We start from the raw sequence: 18,859 nt of genomic DNA, 5'->3' as shown, positions 1-18,859 counted from the left end.
TGCCAATCCAGAATGCTGCCAGTGACACAGAAGACCCTATAATGGACATTCTGAGATTGAAAACTCGAGGAGCTGATTGCTTCTAGTTCAGTTGTATGAACTCAAATGCTTACTATTAGGTAAAATCCGCGGCTTCTTCCTAAATTCTCAAGACTTTGTGTAAGTTTACCCCATTTACATAGCACAGCACTGTCTGTTGCTGACAAATTCCAATGTAGCATGCAACAGTGGTTTCTAATTGCTTTAGCATTTATCATGCACAAGAGACGGGAGGAAAGTTGTCTCATTTTGTACAGCTCAGTTGCATTCCTTATCTCTGAAGTACACTTAAGCAGCAAACTGGTACTTAAGGTAGCTGCGTGAAAGCCAGCATCTATTAACATGCATATCTTGGAGGGGAAATGAATTGGATTTTCTAAAACGGAATACAGCCCAACCTCATTCCGTGCATTAATTTTGCATAATTTCACTTTTGCACATTTTATAAATGAGAGGCCATGCTCTGAGTTACCCACATAAATTCTCATGCTCATATTTTCCAGGTTATGCCTTATGTCAGCTTTGTGTGCAAAACATTTCTTAAAAGCATTTTGGTGCATTTCCAAGATGTCTTTTGAGGTCAATTAGCACCTATTAATGTTTTTCTAAACAGTCACTGGATGTGCTTACCCAGTGTGTACTTAGGCATCTTTTATCTGACAAGTGTTCTGAAAGGTTTTATGTTTTAAAGAAACAGTACTCATTTTCCTGAAAATGACATATTTTGTTATGCTTTATAGCTAAATAAAATTCCATTGTGTAAACATATCCCGTGTTCTTTATTCATTTCTCTGTTAATTAACACCTAGGTTGATTCCATAACCTGGCACCGAGAATAGGATGTGAAAGTAGAGGCAAAACTATCTGGAGGGATGAATGGGAATAAAAGGAGGGTAGAGAAAATGGAGGGTGCATTGAAGGTCAAAATACATGATATATTTGCATGGAAATGACTTTGTAAAACCCATCACTGTGTAAAATAAATATCTGCCCCCAATTTTTATAGTGAAAAATGAAAGAACCCCTTGACATCTTGCAAAGACTATTTGGTTACCATGAATGAGACAAGAAGAGTGAGGAAGCTGAAGTTTTGTGTACTCTTATATATGGGTGCTTCCTGCTGCTGAGTTGTGTTGATTGTCAGCAGTCTGTCCCTACTATTCTGGGAATTCAAGTTGTTACGAATTAACGCCTAAATGAGCATACAAAGATAACGTACGTTGAAAAGCACCAATGTGTGCATTTATCTTTGGAAATGAATAATATGTATATATGTGTGTATGTATATATAATTGTACATACATAGTTCCATAATATGTATGTGTTATATGTATACTGTATGAGTATATATATATATATGTATACATACTCACTGTGAGTTAGTATTTATAAATTTTTATATAAATGCATGAAATTAGAATAACTGAAGTTCTTGTTGTAGTGTCTCTTTTTTCTTTTTATTTATTCTTTGTTTCTTTCACACCATACATTCATTTCTTGTCCCTTCATATGCACCCTTTGCCCTTGCAACCTCCCCCACAAAATAAAATAAAATAAAATAAAATTTAAGAGAAAATCAGTCTCATCATGGAAGCTGTATTGTGACACAGTGAGTCATGCAGTAAATGCTTTTATCCACACATCTTTACTTGCAAGTGTTCATTGCAAAGAGTCATTGGTCTGGTCCAAAGCCTCTGGTTTCTGCTACATTATCAATGCTAGACTGTCACTGAGACTCCTCTTGGATATCCTACTATTACCCTGTGTCATGGAGATCCTGCAGCTTTGGGTCTGCAGGAGGAGCCCTTCACGTGCTCCAGCAGGTCACCGATGGGGTGGATGTTGGAGTGGGCCAACACATAACCTTGGTTCTGAGCCTGGGTAGTTGCAGGGTTGGTCAGCTGACCATTTCTCCCTTGTGAGCTCTCCCAGGGTGAGCTCTCCAGCCATTGCCTTATCTAGTTCACCCCTTGCAGCAGTGAGCAAGGGCTCCAATTTTCCTGCTTTCATGTCCTCGGGGTCAGATATCCCACACCTACACCTTCACGGCCAGCTCTACTCTGTTGCACAGGAGCCACTCTCCCAAGTGTGGCGGCTGGTAGGGGACAGGGCCAGCTCTCCTGCTCTTATGACCTCAGGGCCAGCTCTGCCACCAGCCTCAGGTGTTGATGGGCAGTGGGAGAAGGGCATTTCTCTCCCACCCATGCCGCCCACGTGACAGATGGGTAATAGGGACAGCTCTCCCCTCCTCACAACTTCGAGGCTGCTTCACCCACACCTCTCCCAATGGAGTTGGCTCTCTTGTGCTTCCCATTCGAGGTGCAGGGCTTGCTCTCACAAGGGTTGTAGCTGGTGGGGGACTGGGCAACTTCCCCACCCTTATGATCTCAGGACCAGCTCTTCCCCACCCATGCCACCATATGATAGATAGGTAATAGGGACAGTTCACCTATGCTCACAACTTTGTGGCTGCCTTACCCACAGCTCTGCCAATGGAGCTGGCTCTAGTGTGCTGCTCATGCGAGTGCAGGGTCTGCTCTCCTGAGTGTTGTAGCTGGTGGCAGGCAGCAGCTCTCTTGCACTTATGACCTCAGGGCCAGCTCTCCCACCTGCCTCAGGCATTGATGTGGGAGGACAGGGAGTGGGAAGGGCATCTCTCTACTGCCCATACCATACGGTAGCATCTCTAATGATAAAGGTACTTTAATTATATTTTTCCATTGTAATATTCTATTACATACATCCTCTGAAATGTACCCAGAAATCACAAGCTGCACAATCAGCATAATGGTTTGCATAGAGACAGCTTGTCTATACATGATTTGAGACCTGCCTTTTTCACCCTGTAGCCCATCTGACCTGTGTGCACCCACTGGTTCCCAGATTTGCTCATTTTTCTATATGGCAAGGATGACCTGGGAAAGGCCGAATAGGTAATGGGATAACCATATCTTTTAGTGTTTCTTAAAGCCTGTGGATTCCAAAAAGACTGACAATGAATTCATGATATTCAATCTACTCTTTGTTCTGTAGTCCATCGGTGTGAAAATGCTGTCTAATGGTGTATTTTTCATGTACTCATATTTTCTTTTTCCGTGATTAAAAATAAGGCAATGAAAAGGGAAGCCTTCAAAGGATAATGTTAAGTGGCATGGAGATAAAGTCCAATTATAAACAATTACCTCACTCTCCCGGGGTAGTTGATTCAATATAGTAGTCATTATATGGAACTATTGTTGTGGTCCACATGTAAACTCAGGGCAGTCATTTTGTAATGTTTTATACTAGTATCACTTCTACATTTGTAGACTCAAAAGTGAGTTGATTCTATTAACTGTATCAAAAAGTTTCATGTTTGTAGGGAAAGTGATGGACATGTTTTAATTACCACAACTGCTTCATTCTGAGAAATGGCTGACAGTCAATTCTGCATAAATTGACTTGTAATGAAGTCAATATACTTGTAATGAAGCCAAGACAACTGGATAAAGAAAAAAATGAAACTTCACTCAAATAAGTTACATGAACACATTTATTGCAAGTAGCTCTATGGAAAAGCAAGTCAGATATATATATAAACACTATACAGAGTTGCCAGGTTGTCTCCCAAAACTGCAAACGAGATGCTTACAAACAAGAAAGTTTAAGGGTATTTACAAAGGAAGACAAACACAGAGCAACTCAAAGCAGGTCTGTGAAGCAGAAATAGCAAATGTAATGAACCGTTGGAACTGTAAAGCTTTCGTTTTTACTGACCAAGTAACTATGTATGACACCAAACTAATGTAGCAGTCACACACAAATCGTTCCATCATTGCTTTTTCTCAGCAGCTTAAACATCACTGGAAGGTAAGTGGTGTGTCGGTACACATATTCCATAGATTCTTCCATCACAATACTGAATAAATTAATTCATTTGATCTGTAAACTAAGAAGTTATGTCAGAGAGATTGCATATCTGTTATGCTGTACCTGTGACTATTTGTACCTGTGACTAATTGTATGGACTGTTGTGTATGAGGTTTCCATTCATTTATTCAGCAAGTGTGCTACCTCTGTGCTCTACCTTCTGTACCCTGTCTATTGGCAGCCCCTAAACCGAATATGTGAGTAAAGGAATACAGCAGTTTCCCCCAAATAATCTTTTTTTGCTACAATTCTGAACGATTATGACAACTCACTTGAATCTAAAATGGTAACAGAAGGCCTGAAGAAAGGCTGCCTAAAGCGTACACTGTTACGATGAACAAAAGCCACACTGCACTACTGAATTAGGTAGGAACAAGAGAGGAGCCTGAAGGGACTGGTGAAAGTGATGCCCTAGCAATGACCAGAAACTGGGTCAGTGACTGGCATTGAAGCTACATCCTCTCAGCACAATTCACACAAGGAAAAAGGAGCACCCCCCCATCCCTTTGCTTGGTAGGCAGGGAGAAACAGTGGAAGTCTACTCGGTTCTTTGGAAAGTTAGTTCAGCAACATGTACTAGAAGCCTGCTCAAAGATAGAAGCACACGTTCAAAGATGTAGGAACCGAGTGGCAAAGAACTTGAGGTAAATATTACACTACTTCAAAGTTGCACATTAAATGCGAAGCAATTTTTTTTAAACAGAGTTACACACAACAGGTACGTCTATAATCACATGTTCACAGGTACACAAGGGTGTTCATACACACAAATGTGTGCATACACACACTAGCACTCACACACTTTTGAGACACTTGCTCAAACACTCACACCCATCTGTGAGATGATGAGGTTTGCCAGTGATGGTACCACAGCCAAGAGCTGTATGCCAACACATAACAAAGCTCTAAGCAAGCTTCAAGACCTTTGTTTCTGTCCTGTGTGGTCACCACCTGCTGTTATCATGTTCTCAAAGGTCCAGGTTCCTAAAATCTTAATTCAGTTTCCATCAGAGGCAAGCAAAAATAGGAATGGGGGAGCTTGCTCTGAATTTTTTCTTTTAAATTTTGTACATCTTATATTGGCTCAATTGTCCAGAAGGAAACAAGGCCATATAAGAGGTTCCTTTTGGCTTAAATTTTAGGCAGATGATCAATTGAGAGGTAAACACTAATTTCTGAATATGGGAAACTAATTTCTTTATAGGTGTCCTGGGCATGGGAGGGACAATGGTTACTGGGGGAAAGGACAGAAAGAGGGGGAGGCAGTTTGAAGAGTAGGAGAGAGAAGCCCCCAGAGAGGCTTGCCTCTTTTCAGGGATAAATGAAGGTTTCAAAATAAAATCAAAACAATAGGTTTGGAAATGTTCAATCCACTAGCAGAGCATGGCAGGTTCTACATGAACAAGTAGACAACCTGCTCCTTGGCTCTGCCTTTGAAATACTCTGTCAAGACATCATGTTAGTTGATTATAAGTGTCGATAGAATGTTGTAGTATTGTTAATGAGCAAATTCAGAGATAATTTGCCCTTTAGTCATGTCTTTAAATATTGAAAATGCCTTGTCAAGATAGAAGTTCAGTTCACATTAATTCTTTGATCAAGAAATGTCTTAAGTATGCATTAATCAGAAAAATATTCCAGATCATACCTACCTTCTCATTCATATATATGGTTATCTGCCATTGTTTAAAGATGTTCACGTTGAAATTTCATCTAAGTATTATATGTCATTAAAATTGATGCTGGCTATATTTACACAGACTGAATATATTTTAAGAGAGGAAAAGGGAAGTGTTATGAGATCCTAACTTACAGCATCTCATTCCTTTCAAAGAGAGAGATCAGGGAAACTAAGAAACAAAGCCAATGTACAGTGTGCACATCTTTAAGTCAATCAATGGATCCAGGGGGCAGTAGTGAGAATGAACTCCATGAGCAGGCTCATTCAGTTGCCACAATCCAGTTGACTGGTAGAAACTGAGGCTATTTTCTGTTCAGAAGCCTCAGAATTTTCTTTCTTTTAGGCAGATCTGGAGTAGACGAAGTTGAAATTCTGTGTCACTTTTCTTGTAAAATGTGTTTGGTTTGGGTGGCAATGTAATCACTCTATAAAAAAAAAGATGACAAAAAATTATTTTCAAAATTAGTGTAAAGACTTGTCACCCCCCACACATTTTTAAACAAAAGGAAACAAAACCTAAAGAGGTTCCTGAGAGACGCATTGAGGATACTGCCTTGGCCTAGACATGGTTAAACAAAACAGTGGGCTTCCTATGCAGAGAAAACACAAGCTGGGCAAAACACTAGGATAATTACTCCTGTACCCAGGATGCCAACCTGGTACTTCTTGTGGGCAGTTTGCTTGGAATGTGTGAGCACTTTTCAACTTCATCCCAGTGGGCCCCGGAAGGGAGCCTTAGACAGAAAATGCTCTTCCTTCTCCTACATGCTTAAGTCTGTCTTTACCTTACGTGACACAAGTCAAAGGATTTAAGGACAATCTTGATAAAGGTCTTCTGACCTCAACATGGAATTCCTCCTAAAAGAATTAGTTATAACTGCAAAGATTTTATGGAAATTTCCATTTCTTTACCAAAGTGGTAGGGCTCTCTTAGCCATCGGCTTTAATGTGAGGGTACACATCAGGGAGGATGGTGTGGAGAGCAGTGGGAAGTAAGTATGTGGAGGAAGTTGCTGGAATGAAAAAGGGAAAGAAAATGCCCAGCATGTGGATTATGGAGTACCAAGATTACTTTAAGCTCTGCTTACGTCAAAGTATTTAGTGCCACCTGAAACAAGCTAAAAGAATCCATGGAAAGCTTTCTCCAGAGTAGGCTTCAAATGAAAGCTCTTTATTTAAACTCTAAGTATCTATTTCTTTTGATGGCCATTTTAATGAATGCAACAAGACTGAGCATCAAAGTCTCCGTCCTTCCCCTACCTATTGTGGTTATTAGTCACATCCATTGTTCTTTCCTTCGTATTAAAAGGCTTAAAAAGAAGTACCCTAAACTAGGAAGTATTAAGTCTTCCTGTGAGTACTACATTTGTGAAATTTTAGGTTCTATTAGGGTAAAAGGTATGTGTGGTCACCACAGATTGATTAAGTGTGGATGTGCATATTAGCAACTCATTTACATGTAGCAAAACTGGGCTAGGTAGGTATCATGGAATTTTATCAGATAGCATCTACATGTTTTTAACAGAAATGTGATGTTTCAAAAGTATCTCACCAACTTAGCTTATATTTTTAATATAAATATCATCATAAGTTCATATATATAGTATATTGCAATTACTTCAAATGGGGACTTCTGAGTAGCATATATTATGCATTTCATTTCATACATTTTTGCAGAAATATATAAATTAAGCTCCTAGGCTACCTAAGTGACAATGCTTGGCATTAGGACAATTTGTTGATATTGGAGTCATTTTCCTTTATTCTTTCCTTTAAAAAAAATAATAACAGCAGCTGTAACGAAGAGTTGTGTATTTCCATGCTTTCCTATAACACCTGTGTCAACATTGGGTAAAGAGTGAATAACCTACCAAAATCCAGAAAATGGTCATGTAATTTCAAGTTTACAAAATATGTTTGTCAATTCCTGTTTAACTATGTTAGTAGACAGGAATAATGCTTTCCAAAACAGAATATTCCCAAAATAATATAACTTGCTTTTTAAATGCATCATGGAAACTGGAGCCACAGATTTGTATTTATAATTCTGTTTTCCTTAAACCCATATTAAAATAAGTTTACATTTCCCTGAACACATTCCAAGGAACAGCCAAAGGGAGCAATTCAGAAGCTTGCTGAGTAGTGGAAGAAAGCAATTCAGGATTAAACCTCAATCTGAACGTCTACAAAAGGAATATTAAAGAGCCGACAATCACACCATGTGTTCATTTCCCATTCACCATCAGAACAATGAATGGTGATGCTTTGGGTAGTGTTATCTGCTCTGGACCTATTTTTCCATTTGATAAGGACCGCTTTTAAAGATTTATTGTGTTTCTCATTTTTCAATTAGTCAAAGCTCTTTTTAATATCAAGCTAATTCAACCCTTTTAATAACTGGTATATTCTTAAAGTAGGGTTTTTCTTTGTAAGAGAGAAAACTTCAATAGCCTTTGATAGGTCAAAAGATGCTTCTTCCAAAGTCTGTCAGGTATCATTTTCTTCTTAAAAATTAATAAAGATAATTTTTCAATTTCAATGTGTATAATGCTATAAACCCAAGCATTAATCTTTAATATACTAATGAAGCACACACGACTTTAATATCCCTGGAAATGTATAGGTTAGGCCAAAAAGGCAGTTCCTCCTAGTTATCCCAGATTTCTTTATAAGAATCATAAACGTGCCTCTATTAGGGTTTGAAGTCTGAAACAGTAGACCAGAGAAAGGTGTAATTCCAACAATATGTACCATTTTTCTCTCACTCTCTTTTTATTCTCCCAACCTTATTGTCTTGGTTATCTTTTCAACTCTAATTTCCTCTCAAAGTCATATTGAAAATACTGTTCATTAGACAGCATGCTATCTTTGCAGTCTGCGGATAATCACATTATCAGAGGTAATCAAGTAAATCAGCCAAAGTAAAGAGGCCAAAGTGAATGGAGAGAAATGGAAGGCTGGGCCCCAAAGATTAATATATAAAATACATAAAAATGCAACCATGCTACTTAGCTTAGTAGTCACTGGATTATATGCAGGTTTCATCTCTTCAGTAAGAACTGTCTCCACACCTTTCTGTGCTTGACGACTATACAGGATGATGATCTCGTATAAGTTGATAAATAGGAAGTACTGTCCCTAAATCATGAAAATTAGCAAGCACTGCTGCTGGTCTTTACAGTGCCAGTCATAGTATTAGTTCTGTGATCAAATGATAAAATATGCTTTTCTCCACGGTGGCTCTGATTTCCTAAGAGAATTGTCAAAAGAATCTGGAATGAAAATGGATGCCACTTGTAACGCTCTGTGTTTTTAAAGGGCAGCCTAGTTGTCTCGCATTTGCCCATCGCAATCAGGCTCTGGGCCACATAGATTGGTTCATCCCAGTCCTGATTATCTAGAAGTAGACTGTTGGGGATCAGTCACTTCATTTATCATCCTAGGTTAGTTTCCTCACTACTTCCCAACACACGCTTGGGCTCTTTCACTCTGCTGCCTAGTTACTGCTGATGTGAAGAATGCAAGTTACTAGAATTTTAATATGTTCTGTCTTCAATTTACCAAAGACATATAGTCCCTCGTTCATTGTTGAGTTGAAACTCAGAATAAATTAACCTCATAGAAACACTGTTATAAAAAACTGTCTACGGATGACTCTATTTGACCTCTTCAGTTTCTGAACCAACAGAGGAACTGTTTCATCCAATCATTTCTCTAAGATGCACTGAAGTTTCAATTTGGGACTCCATTGAAATAGGTCTTTTAGCCGTGATGGATGATAATAATAATAATGTATCCTAAACTCAAAAGATTAAAATCACAATCACTGGTCATTCATTCAAGGGCTGAGTGGAGGAGCATGTGTTCAGTTTACAATATCTATTTGGATATATTGGCTTGATTGGCACTCTTTCTATATTTCAAATCTTCAAGTAGGAAATTAGTAATCATATTCAGGCAAATTATATAACTTCTAAAGTCTACTTGCCTAAAGCACAAAAAAAAACATAAAAAGAAACAACAAACACATAAAAAACATACATTTCTACCACACCCTTTTCCCTACCTGTCTTATTTTATTCTGTTTTGCTCAATGTAGTAGTTTAGATTAAAATACTAGATTTATATAGAAATAATAAATTAAACGAAGAGACTCATAATAGCTGACAAATGCCACTAGATTATGAGCAAAGACTTAGAAATCTAACTTCAGTTAAGAAATGACTATTAATTGGAATTTATTGAATACACCCTCATTTCACTTTCTTTCCTTTCTGATGTTACACACACACACACACACACACACACACACACACACACACACACAACTTGTGTTTGGGAAGTCAGAGTAGCTAACTCCTATCTAGATCAGATTTAAAACATTAAGTTCCAGCTGAGGTCAGATCCTTTTTTTCTAAAAGGGCGGTAGCAAACAGTTCAATGTAAGGAAGATCACCTGAGCCCTGACAGATGATCTAGCTATAACACTCTAAGTGAATTACAACGATATTTGCTACCATTGAATTAAAGCGTACTCACGCTTTTGCTCCCAATGCTTTCATATATAATAATTTTCATCAATATAAAAGTGACAAATTAAGCACTTGGTTAAAGGGCAGTGTGATGTGCTAGATGGAGCATTAGATTGGAAAACAGATGTATGAGTTACATTTTCAGCTCTGCCACTTACCTTCATGAATACAGGAAATTTCTTAACTCCAGCTTCACTTCCAGTACTTACCATCAGTAAAATAATGAATGTGAATGTGCTTTGAAAAATATAAGGCAATCAGTCTGTAACTGGAAAGCATTCCCTCAATCAAGAAGTTAACAATTTAACAACAGTCCATTTGAAATCACACACTGTAATCCTTACTTCTTCCTGCAATGGCCAGCCGAATCTGTTCCAACATGAAGGTTGTATTTTTTTTTTTTTTAAGAAACCCTAGTTTGTTCCCCAAGATAAACGCCTGCCAATGACTTGAAGTATTTTGGTTCATGTTTGGCGATTAGAGACAGGGAAAGAAAGCTGGAGACCCTGGTTGAGTATTTATGAATGTCTAACAGTCTGGTGTGCTTAATTAAAGTCCTGGCCCTGGTTTCAAAGAGATGTTTTGCTTGTAGCTGACATTTTTATCCTGGAAGCATCAGTCTTAAAATAGAATGAATGCAAATGAATAATGATTGCCAACAACTTTAGCTAACTTTAACTGAGTGAGGTCCTCTTTAATTGTTTAGGTCAAATACCTCATTACTCCAAAGAACTATCCAGATTTTGGGGGGTGATGAATGCTACATGAAATAATTGATCCATCAATTATGGTTGGGAAGACTCCGGTATCTAGAGATTATATTATAGTTATTTACGAAAAATAAATCCAATACAGTAAAAATGATTTGCTTTCAGCACCTGCGATTTATAGCAACAGGACTTAGCAGCAGGACAACGGAAAAAGCTTGGGCTTCCTATGTGGTGAGAATAGGACCTAAATTGTCAAAAGCTAATTACTAGATTTTGGCCTTTTAATACCAAGTACTATCATAATATAACTAATTTGGCTGACCAATTATTTCATGCTATCTACAGCTGCCCACTTCTTACTTTTATGTCTTGAATAAAAATACCAGAGAAATCTACATCCCAGATCACTTTAATCTATCAATTTTATATCAGGTAATGCATTAAAAGAAGGAAAAAAAGGCACACAAGGGTTTAGGGATGGACTCAATCACATGGGAAACGACACTCTTCTAAATGCTAATGTGTTCAAAGCAGCCTTCATCATCAAGGGATTGCTTTAAAAATATTTCATTCAATATAAAAATACATACTCAGGTTATATTCTGGGTGTTTCTTTCTAATTGGCTTGCAAAGCAACTATAAAATACTTACATGAAGCTTGACTGGAGATAAATAAGGTTAGACATTCATTATTTTTGCATTGCATGATAAACTGGTCTTAATAGATCATAATATCACTTACATTATAAAAAATTTCAATATAACAATACCAACTGTGAATAATCTTATATGTGACACTTTTAATGAAAGTTAAGACTAATGAAAAAGAAACACAGAATTTTAACCTAGCTTTATGTTTCTAAATTAGTAGTTAAAGGTCACAACCAAAATACTGATCCCAGCTACATAATAATACAAACATAGCACTTCTCTATTCCAGTTCTAAACACATTCCACAAACTGAGATTAACTTAATGAGCTATGTGACTCCTAATACTGTGTCTTTGTTCCCTGTTCACAACACTATTTGTTTCTTAACATGACGTTTTCATTTTTAAATGCTAGATAAGAAAATAAAGGCAGAACAGAAATAGGTGAAAGTTCTTCTATAACTTTAGAGAAAAACACTTCACAGACAACACTTTATCACTTCACATTAAAATGCTAACTAAAGTCATTTCCTGCAGTAGGTTGTTGCAATATCACACCTCCTCCTGTGCCCTTCCATATGATATATTGTAGAAAATTACATGTCAAATCTACCTTTAGCACCAAGAAATTAGCTAGTTTTTTGAAAAACTAAATCATTAGTTTAAATGCTTGAAATTTAACTTCAGTGTTAAACCAACAAAATAAAAATACATTATATTTGTAAATGATTTCATGTTCCAAAATGCTTCCATATTCATTCACTTATTTCAATACTCCTTCTTGTCTATGAGATACAACTTCAGTGGTGTAGTCCCTCAGTAAAGTTAGGAATTTCCTCAATAAACAATACAATTAGAGCATATTAAATCTCCAAAATAGCTGCAAAGCCATTAAGCAGTAATTTATATAAACACAATGGCCACTGGATCTTAATAATCCTCAGAAGTCAGAGTTTATTTGAAGAACAGTATGATTTCACTATTCTTAATTTATGTGTGAACGAAGATCAGAGTATTGGAAAGTGTAGGCATCATTTCAAAGAATCGCAGGGTCACAAGCAGCTACTCTGATGCATCATCTCTTTTGATGTGGTATTTTACATCAAAGTTGTACACAGTACCTTCAACAGTTAGGCTCCAACAAAAGCTTGAGGGTGATTTTGGGGTGTACTTTCTGTTTACTTGTCGCTGAAAGGCTGATTACCTGATTATAAGTTCTTGGAAATGGAATTATGACGTGTAAATACATAGTTATGATAGTTGTGCTCTCTCTCTCTCTCTCTCTCTCTCTCTCTCTCTCTCTCTGTCTGTCTCTGTGTGTGTGTGTGTGTGTGTGTGTGTGTGTGTGTGTGTGTGTGTGTGTGTGTGTGTGTGTGTGTTGGAGAGGAGCCTCACAATTTAAAGGACTTTGGAATTGAGTCCTTTGCAAGCCAGAGCATCCTTTTGTTGTTTTAGTGATCACTCTCTTGGTGTGTCTGTGCTGCAAATGTGAGTTTTTGTATGGCAAGTTTTCTATAGCAAGGAGAGAAAGAGGAGGTAGGGGGCTACACCTGCACTAAATGGGGAGCTTGTAAGGTAACTGTTGTGATCACTCCCCAACTTGTTATGCCTGATCAAGCACAGTGGGCAAAGATGAAATCACAAAAGCATTCCAGAGCACAAGCAAAGCAAAAATGTTCACTAAACTGACTACTGGAATGAAAACTGCTGGGAACTGTCCCTTCACAGGGAAAGAGGATGTTCTTCTAAAGAGAGAAGGCAGGGCATGCTACAGGGAGGGGTGTCTGCCATCTGCAAACATTTCTCGAGAATCTCTCAAGACAATAATATGAAATCCTGGACAAGCTTCACTAGATTTGACTCTTACACTTCTTCTCTTCCCTCAGCAAATTAGGACTTGAAACCCCCCACTGCTCAGGGTGGGCTGCCCCTGGAGTCCTTGTTACCTTGCTTTTCCTTGATTTCTCTGAAGACACATCATTTCAATGTCTGAAATGCTTTTTAAACGTTTGAAACAATATTCATTTCCATGCTCAAGATGCCTCTAGAGAGGTGGGGTGGGGGTAAAAGAAGAAAGGAAGCACAACAACAGTGACTTGCCTTCCCCTACCAGTGGCAGAGAAAAGGAACACTCACGGGTTCTCACAGTTTATCCTGTGCAAAAACAAAAACAGATCAACACAAAAACACTTCCCACAGGCAACACTGTCTTTGGATCACCTGGGGTTTGGGATTATCTATGCACTCTCTCACCAATCAGCTGACCACCGAGAGTTAACCTTTTGGGCAAATCACTGCAAACTAGGCAAGCAATGACTGTTTTTGAGAAAGTGACTATGTTAATAGTTGGCTTGTTGCTGCTAAACTTCCTGTGCCCTCACTCAGCCCTTGCACTTAGATTGGGCACTTGCAGAAAAGCAGCTTTAGTTGTTGGCTTGAAAGTTAGTTGATGCAATTCACTTTTCGGACGGACTTAGGGAAGGGGAAAGCAACTTTCATGCTGTGGGTCTTTAAGTTTTAACTGCTCCTAAGAAATAAATCCAATGTTTAACAATTGGCTCTGTCAGATAAATTTATGGGTTAGATAAAAGCTGATGTTTTCGCAAAGACCGAAAAGGTACCATGTGAAAAATGAAAACTGAATTCTACTCTCTCTAATAACACTAGTAAATGAACTATGATCTCACTTATCGCTAACATCGTAGCAAGTAACGCATCAACTCACTCATTAGACAAATTCCATTAACTTCAGGAATTTAAATTATAAATTCACCAACCTCTTTTCGGAGAGTGATCACTTCTTGTAGTCGCGTCTGGCAAAGTCCATTCTCACGTAAATGTCGTTGTCTTCGTCGTCGTTGTCCTCAGAATCCGCTCTCTCTGGGGGCCTCAGCACCCGTCGCTGGCGAGGTGGCGGTGGTGGAGCGGCAGCGCGGGCCGCCAGGTCCTCACCTCTGGCAGCTTGGTTAAGAGCTCCAGGATTCCAACCTGTGGCAATGTCCTGGACCCCTCTTACAGCCTGAGCACCAAGAACATTAGCAACAGGTTGGAACCAGCGAACGGAGGCGGAGTCAAATCTGGCAGTGGCCTGGAAGCCGGCAAAGAAAGCGCCAAAGCCGGGGGCCGCGGCTAGCGCAGAGACCACAGCTAATGCCCGGCTCACTGCCAAGAGGGGCGCCCCAGCTGGAACAGCAACCCGGGCAGAAGCGGCGGGAAAGTCTCTGTCCAAGCTGTCAGTCGGGAAAGCAGAGACAGCGGCTCGGGTGTTGGCAAATAAACTTTGGGAACGGCTTTGCTGGCGTCTTCTCTCCTGCACTTCCTCCTGCAGCAGCCTAGCTACAGGTGGCCGTTCAGAGAATGGACCGGGAGAGAGAGAAACGTTCATACAGCACTCAGAAAATGGGTCGACTACACAGATTTGACCAGTTTGAGCATCATAGCGAATGGTAGTGTCAGCAAAAGGCACGACTGGTCTAATGGCTGGGTTGAAAATTACTTCAATGTATTCACCCTCTTCCATAATACTACCTGTAGCATTGCCTGGGAAAAGACGAAAGGGCCACCTAGCACCGGCCAGATAGATGGTGTTGGCACCTGGGAGAACTCTTAAAAGATCTGAAAGGCGGATTGTTGGATTTGAAAAGGGCACCCCGATTTCAATATTCAGGTAGCTAGAAAAAGCTGAGAGTCTGGAGTCAGCAATTAAGCCCCATGGATCTGGCAGTCCTTGAGCAGGGGGAGCTGGCACTTGGCGCTCTCTCTTAATGAAGTCAATGTTGATATAGTCACGAGAGCTGTCAGCTCCTCTCTGCTCCTGTGTGGGCTCTACTGGATTGGGATTGATTTTATTTCCTTTCGCAATAAAAGAAAGTCTGTTAGGTCTCTTAGCCTTGTTCTCTGGGGGCTCATCATCTGAAGGCTTTGCAGGTGACCCCCTATCTCCAGGTTTTGAGAATGACCCCTCAGTGGAAGGCTTTGAAGCCACATCTTTGGCGCCCTGGCTGAAGGAGGCTTCTTTGTCTAGACCCCTCCCCAGGAATTTCCCAGGCAACATCGGAACATACTCACTATGGTCGCTCTGTCCCAAGGGTGAACTCTGAAAAGGACTTGGCAGAGAGAAGTACGAGCTCCAACTTTTGGAGGAAGATCCTCCCTGAGGATTGGGGGGATTTTTAGGAATTGCACCTGCTCCAGGAGCCATAAACATGTAGTCACTGTCACTGTCATTGTCCTTAGAGTCATCCTCTTTATTAGTATCGGGTGCTTTTGGAGGACTTGGTGCAGGTGGTGGTGGGCTCACTCTGGGAAACATCATCATGTACCCTCTGGAGTCTTCAAAGGGTGACCGAGAGTGGCGCTTTTTTGAAGCAGAGGAATTTTGAGGAGCCATTGGCATATAGTCACTGGAACATGCAAGAGGAGCGGCCACCCCTGGCCTCATTGGCACATATGGGTCATCCTCATCTTCATCGAAAGCTCTGGCTCTGTGTGGTCCCCGGGTTGCACCTTCTGAGCTCTCCATCTCTCTCATCTCTTTGGCCTCTTTGCGTTCTTTTGTGGCTCCCCTGTCAGCACAGAAATAAAGTCGGAATCTTCCTCCAGACTTCCCTTTTCCACCAGCTGCTCCAGCTGTTGGTGGTGGAGGTGGCGGTGGAGGCAGCATTTGCTGTTGCTTACTTTGAGTGAATTTACTAAAGTATGATCTCTTCTTCAGAGATTTTCCACGGTCACCCTCGTTGGAGTTCTTTCCACTTCCTGAGTCCTTGCCTCCTCCTGAGTTCTTGCCACCACCTGAGCCATGACCATCTCCAGGTCCCTGGCCACCACTTGAGCCATGGCCACCTCCAGGCCTCTGGCCTCCACCTGAGCCATGGCCATTTCCTGAGCACTGGTTTCCTCCAGCACCCTGACCTCCTGAACCCTGGCCTCCTGAGCCCTGGCCGCCTCCAGATCCCTGTCTGCCACCTGAGCACTGGTTTCCTCCTGAGCTCTGGCTACTGGTGCCTTGGCCACTTGAGCCCTGTCCACCTCCTGAGCCCCGGCCATTTCCTGAGCCCCAGTTGTTCATGGGCATGTAATCACCTCCGTTCCCTTCCTCACTTTCCTTGTCTTTTTCTTCAGAGTTGCCAGAGCTGGAGCCCGAGGCTTCACAAGCTCTGTCGTTGAAGACTTCATCAGGGTGTGAGACATGTACACGGGGGCTAGGAGCCACCGGGCGGAAAAAGCTGGGTGGTACTGAAACCGCTCTCCTGGACCTGCGGGCTCTGGGCAGGTGCCCCCTTCCTCTCCTGGAGGGAAGTAGAGGCTCGTTGGGTATGAGGCGCCTGGTAAAGAGCATCTCTTCCCTATTGCCGATAGCCCTGAGGTGGCAAAATTGCTCAAAGCGGGGTCTTCGGAGCCAGCCGCCGGGCTCCAGCGGGAGCAAGCCTAGGTGCCTCCTAGTGGACAGCAGGGTTAACAGGTGGGCGCCAACACTGATGCTGTAGCTGCGGCATCGGGCTCTGTATTCGTCTGCGCACAAGGCTCTCATTTTCTCCAAAAACAACTCATGCATATTTTGGGCCACCACACTATCATCTACCTGCATCCACAGCTCCCCTGGACCGATGACGGTGGACCTGCCGACTTCCAAGAAGAAGTACTGCTCTGAGTGCCCACAGCGACGAATGCTCAGGAGCTGGACGACCACACTGGCCACTTCAGTATTGAGCCTCACAAACACGACCTCTTCGTCGGTAAGACACAGCCGGAACACGCCGCTCAGCTCTTTTCTGTGCCCCAGCCCCCTGGGTTTCACTACTACCTGCCACACATCTTTGTAGAAGCGTGGCTCCGCCGCCGCTGCTGCCGCCAGGGCCCCCGGCTCTCCGTCCGGCTGCGCGCCTAGCGTGCCGCAGCGGCGGCGCTTGCTCTCGAGGATGAGGCGGCTGAGGAGCAAGTACCAGCTTTCTTGTTCCGACTCGTTCTCGGCTACCATCGCGAAGTACTCGTCCTGGGTGAAAAGGGCAATGAGGTGTCGGTACCGGGCATCAGCTCGTTGGCTCACGGAGAAGCACTGGTCGAGGATGATCACGCGCCTTGGTGGGATGAGCGCGGGGACCGCAGCACCGGAGGCGGCTGCCTCTGCCGCAGCCGCCGCGGCGCGGACACTGTGGCGGAACTTCCTGGCATTTTCGTAGTATTCGAGCCGAGCCGGTGCGTCTTCGGTCTCGAGTTTGAGCACGAAGTAACGCCTGTGCCCATGCTTCTGCTTCCTCAGGTAGCCGCGTTTGCAGACTTCATCCCCGACGGGGAGGTCCTCCTCTTCGGACTCGGAGTCTGACCGGGAGCCAGTGGCCGTGGGAAGCCACATGGCTCCCGGACAGGACGACCCGGTCCCAATGAGTGCGGTCGGGGTTCCGGAGGAAAGAAGCGGGGTGGTCGCCACTGCTGCTAGAGCTGCGGAGGCTGCTGCTGCTGCAGCTCTCAGTCTCCTTAGTGCTCGGTCGCCAGCGAAGGAGCAACTCGCCATGGTGATGCACGGTGGTTTTAAGGTGAGCGGAGGGAAGGGGGGGCTCGAGAAGGGAGGGCTGGGGGAGGAGGCGGTCCCCCCCCCCCGTCTGCCCGCCCCGACCCCTCCCGCCCGCGTCCCCGCCCACTTTACTGGGCTCACAGCGGCGGGCAAAACAACACGTGACTGTCGCCTCACGCGGAGGCCCGCTCCAGATCCAGCTGCCCAAGCAGTGGAGGGGCGCAAGCGGCCACCATTAGAGGTGTGCAAGGGAGGGGGCCCGGGGGCCATGGAGGCAGAGCCATCTTCAAATTGGCAGAGATTCTTTGGATGAATCTCAGAGCCTTTGGTCCAAGACAGAACCGACAGGAGGGGGCGGGGCTCTCTAGCCACACCAAACCTAGTCCAGAGTCCCAGAAGGTGGGATAGGGGGTGCACGTGAGGGGTGGAGGACAGGGTGGTCCCCCACTGGGCCAGGATGGGGCGCCACAGCCCACATTCAATAGGCTGCGGGGGGGCTAGAGGTGATGGGAGGAGATGGGGCTGGCATAGCGAGGGATGGTTTGTTTGTTTATTTAGGAAGCGGGGACCAGGTGAAACCTTTACAAGGTTCTGATTGGTTAGGATACGAGCCAATGGGAGGGTCCAGCAAGGGGGTGGCCCTGAATTCATTAGTTTAGTGGAGGGGGGCTGCGCTGAGGGATGAGGGGGCGTGGCTGGGGTCCCAGAGTAGGCTTCTCAATCCGGTTGTCTCTGGATCAGGCGATAAACAACCCTCGGAAAATAGCTGTTAATGGTGGTGATAAATTCCTGCGAATCCCAGAGCCACGGTGACCCTTCTGCCGGGA

The 18,859-nt window shown here is 42.7% G+C and overlaps 1 protein-coding gene across 1 annotated transcript; it reads right to left on the bottom strand.

Moving 5' to 3' along the window:
• Positions 1–3,553: 3,553 nt before the first annotated feature.
• Irs4 (insulin receptor substrate 4) lies at positions 3,554–18,056 on the bottom strand. Its single transcript, XM_006970299.3, has 2 exons — positions 14,299–18,056; positions 3,554–6,054 (listed from the first exon to the last, which is right to left on the bottom strand). Exon 1 carries the CDS (start codon positions 18,030–18,032, stop codon positions 14,316–14,318), a length of 3,717 nt encoding a protein of 1,238 aa, XP_006970361.1. The 5' UTR covers positions 18,033–18,056; the 3' UTR covers positions 3,554–6,054; positions 14,299–14,315.
• Positions 18,057–18,859: the final 803 nt, after the last annotated feature.

Source organism: Peromyscus maniculatus, chromosome X (assembly GCF_049852395.1).
Source record: "Peromyscus maniculatus bairdii isolate BWxNUB_F1_BW_parent chromosome X, HU_Pman_BW_mat_3.1, whole genome shotgun sequence".
In the NCBI taxonomy this organism is placed as follows: domain Eukaryota; kingdom Metazoa; phylum Chordata; class Mammalia; order Rodentia; family Cricetidae; genus Peromyscus; species Peromyscus maniculatus.
The sequence above is the reverse complement of the archived record's forward strand: the minus strand, read 5'-3'. Positions and strand labels throughout refer to the sequence as shown.

Excerpts from the sequence above, each read along its gene's own strand:
- Irs4 (XM_006970299.3), bottom strand. The coding sequence starts at position 18,032 with ATGGCGAGTTGCTCCTTCGCTGGCGACCGAGCACTAAGGAGACTGAGA.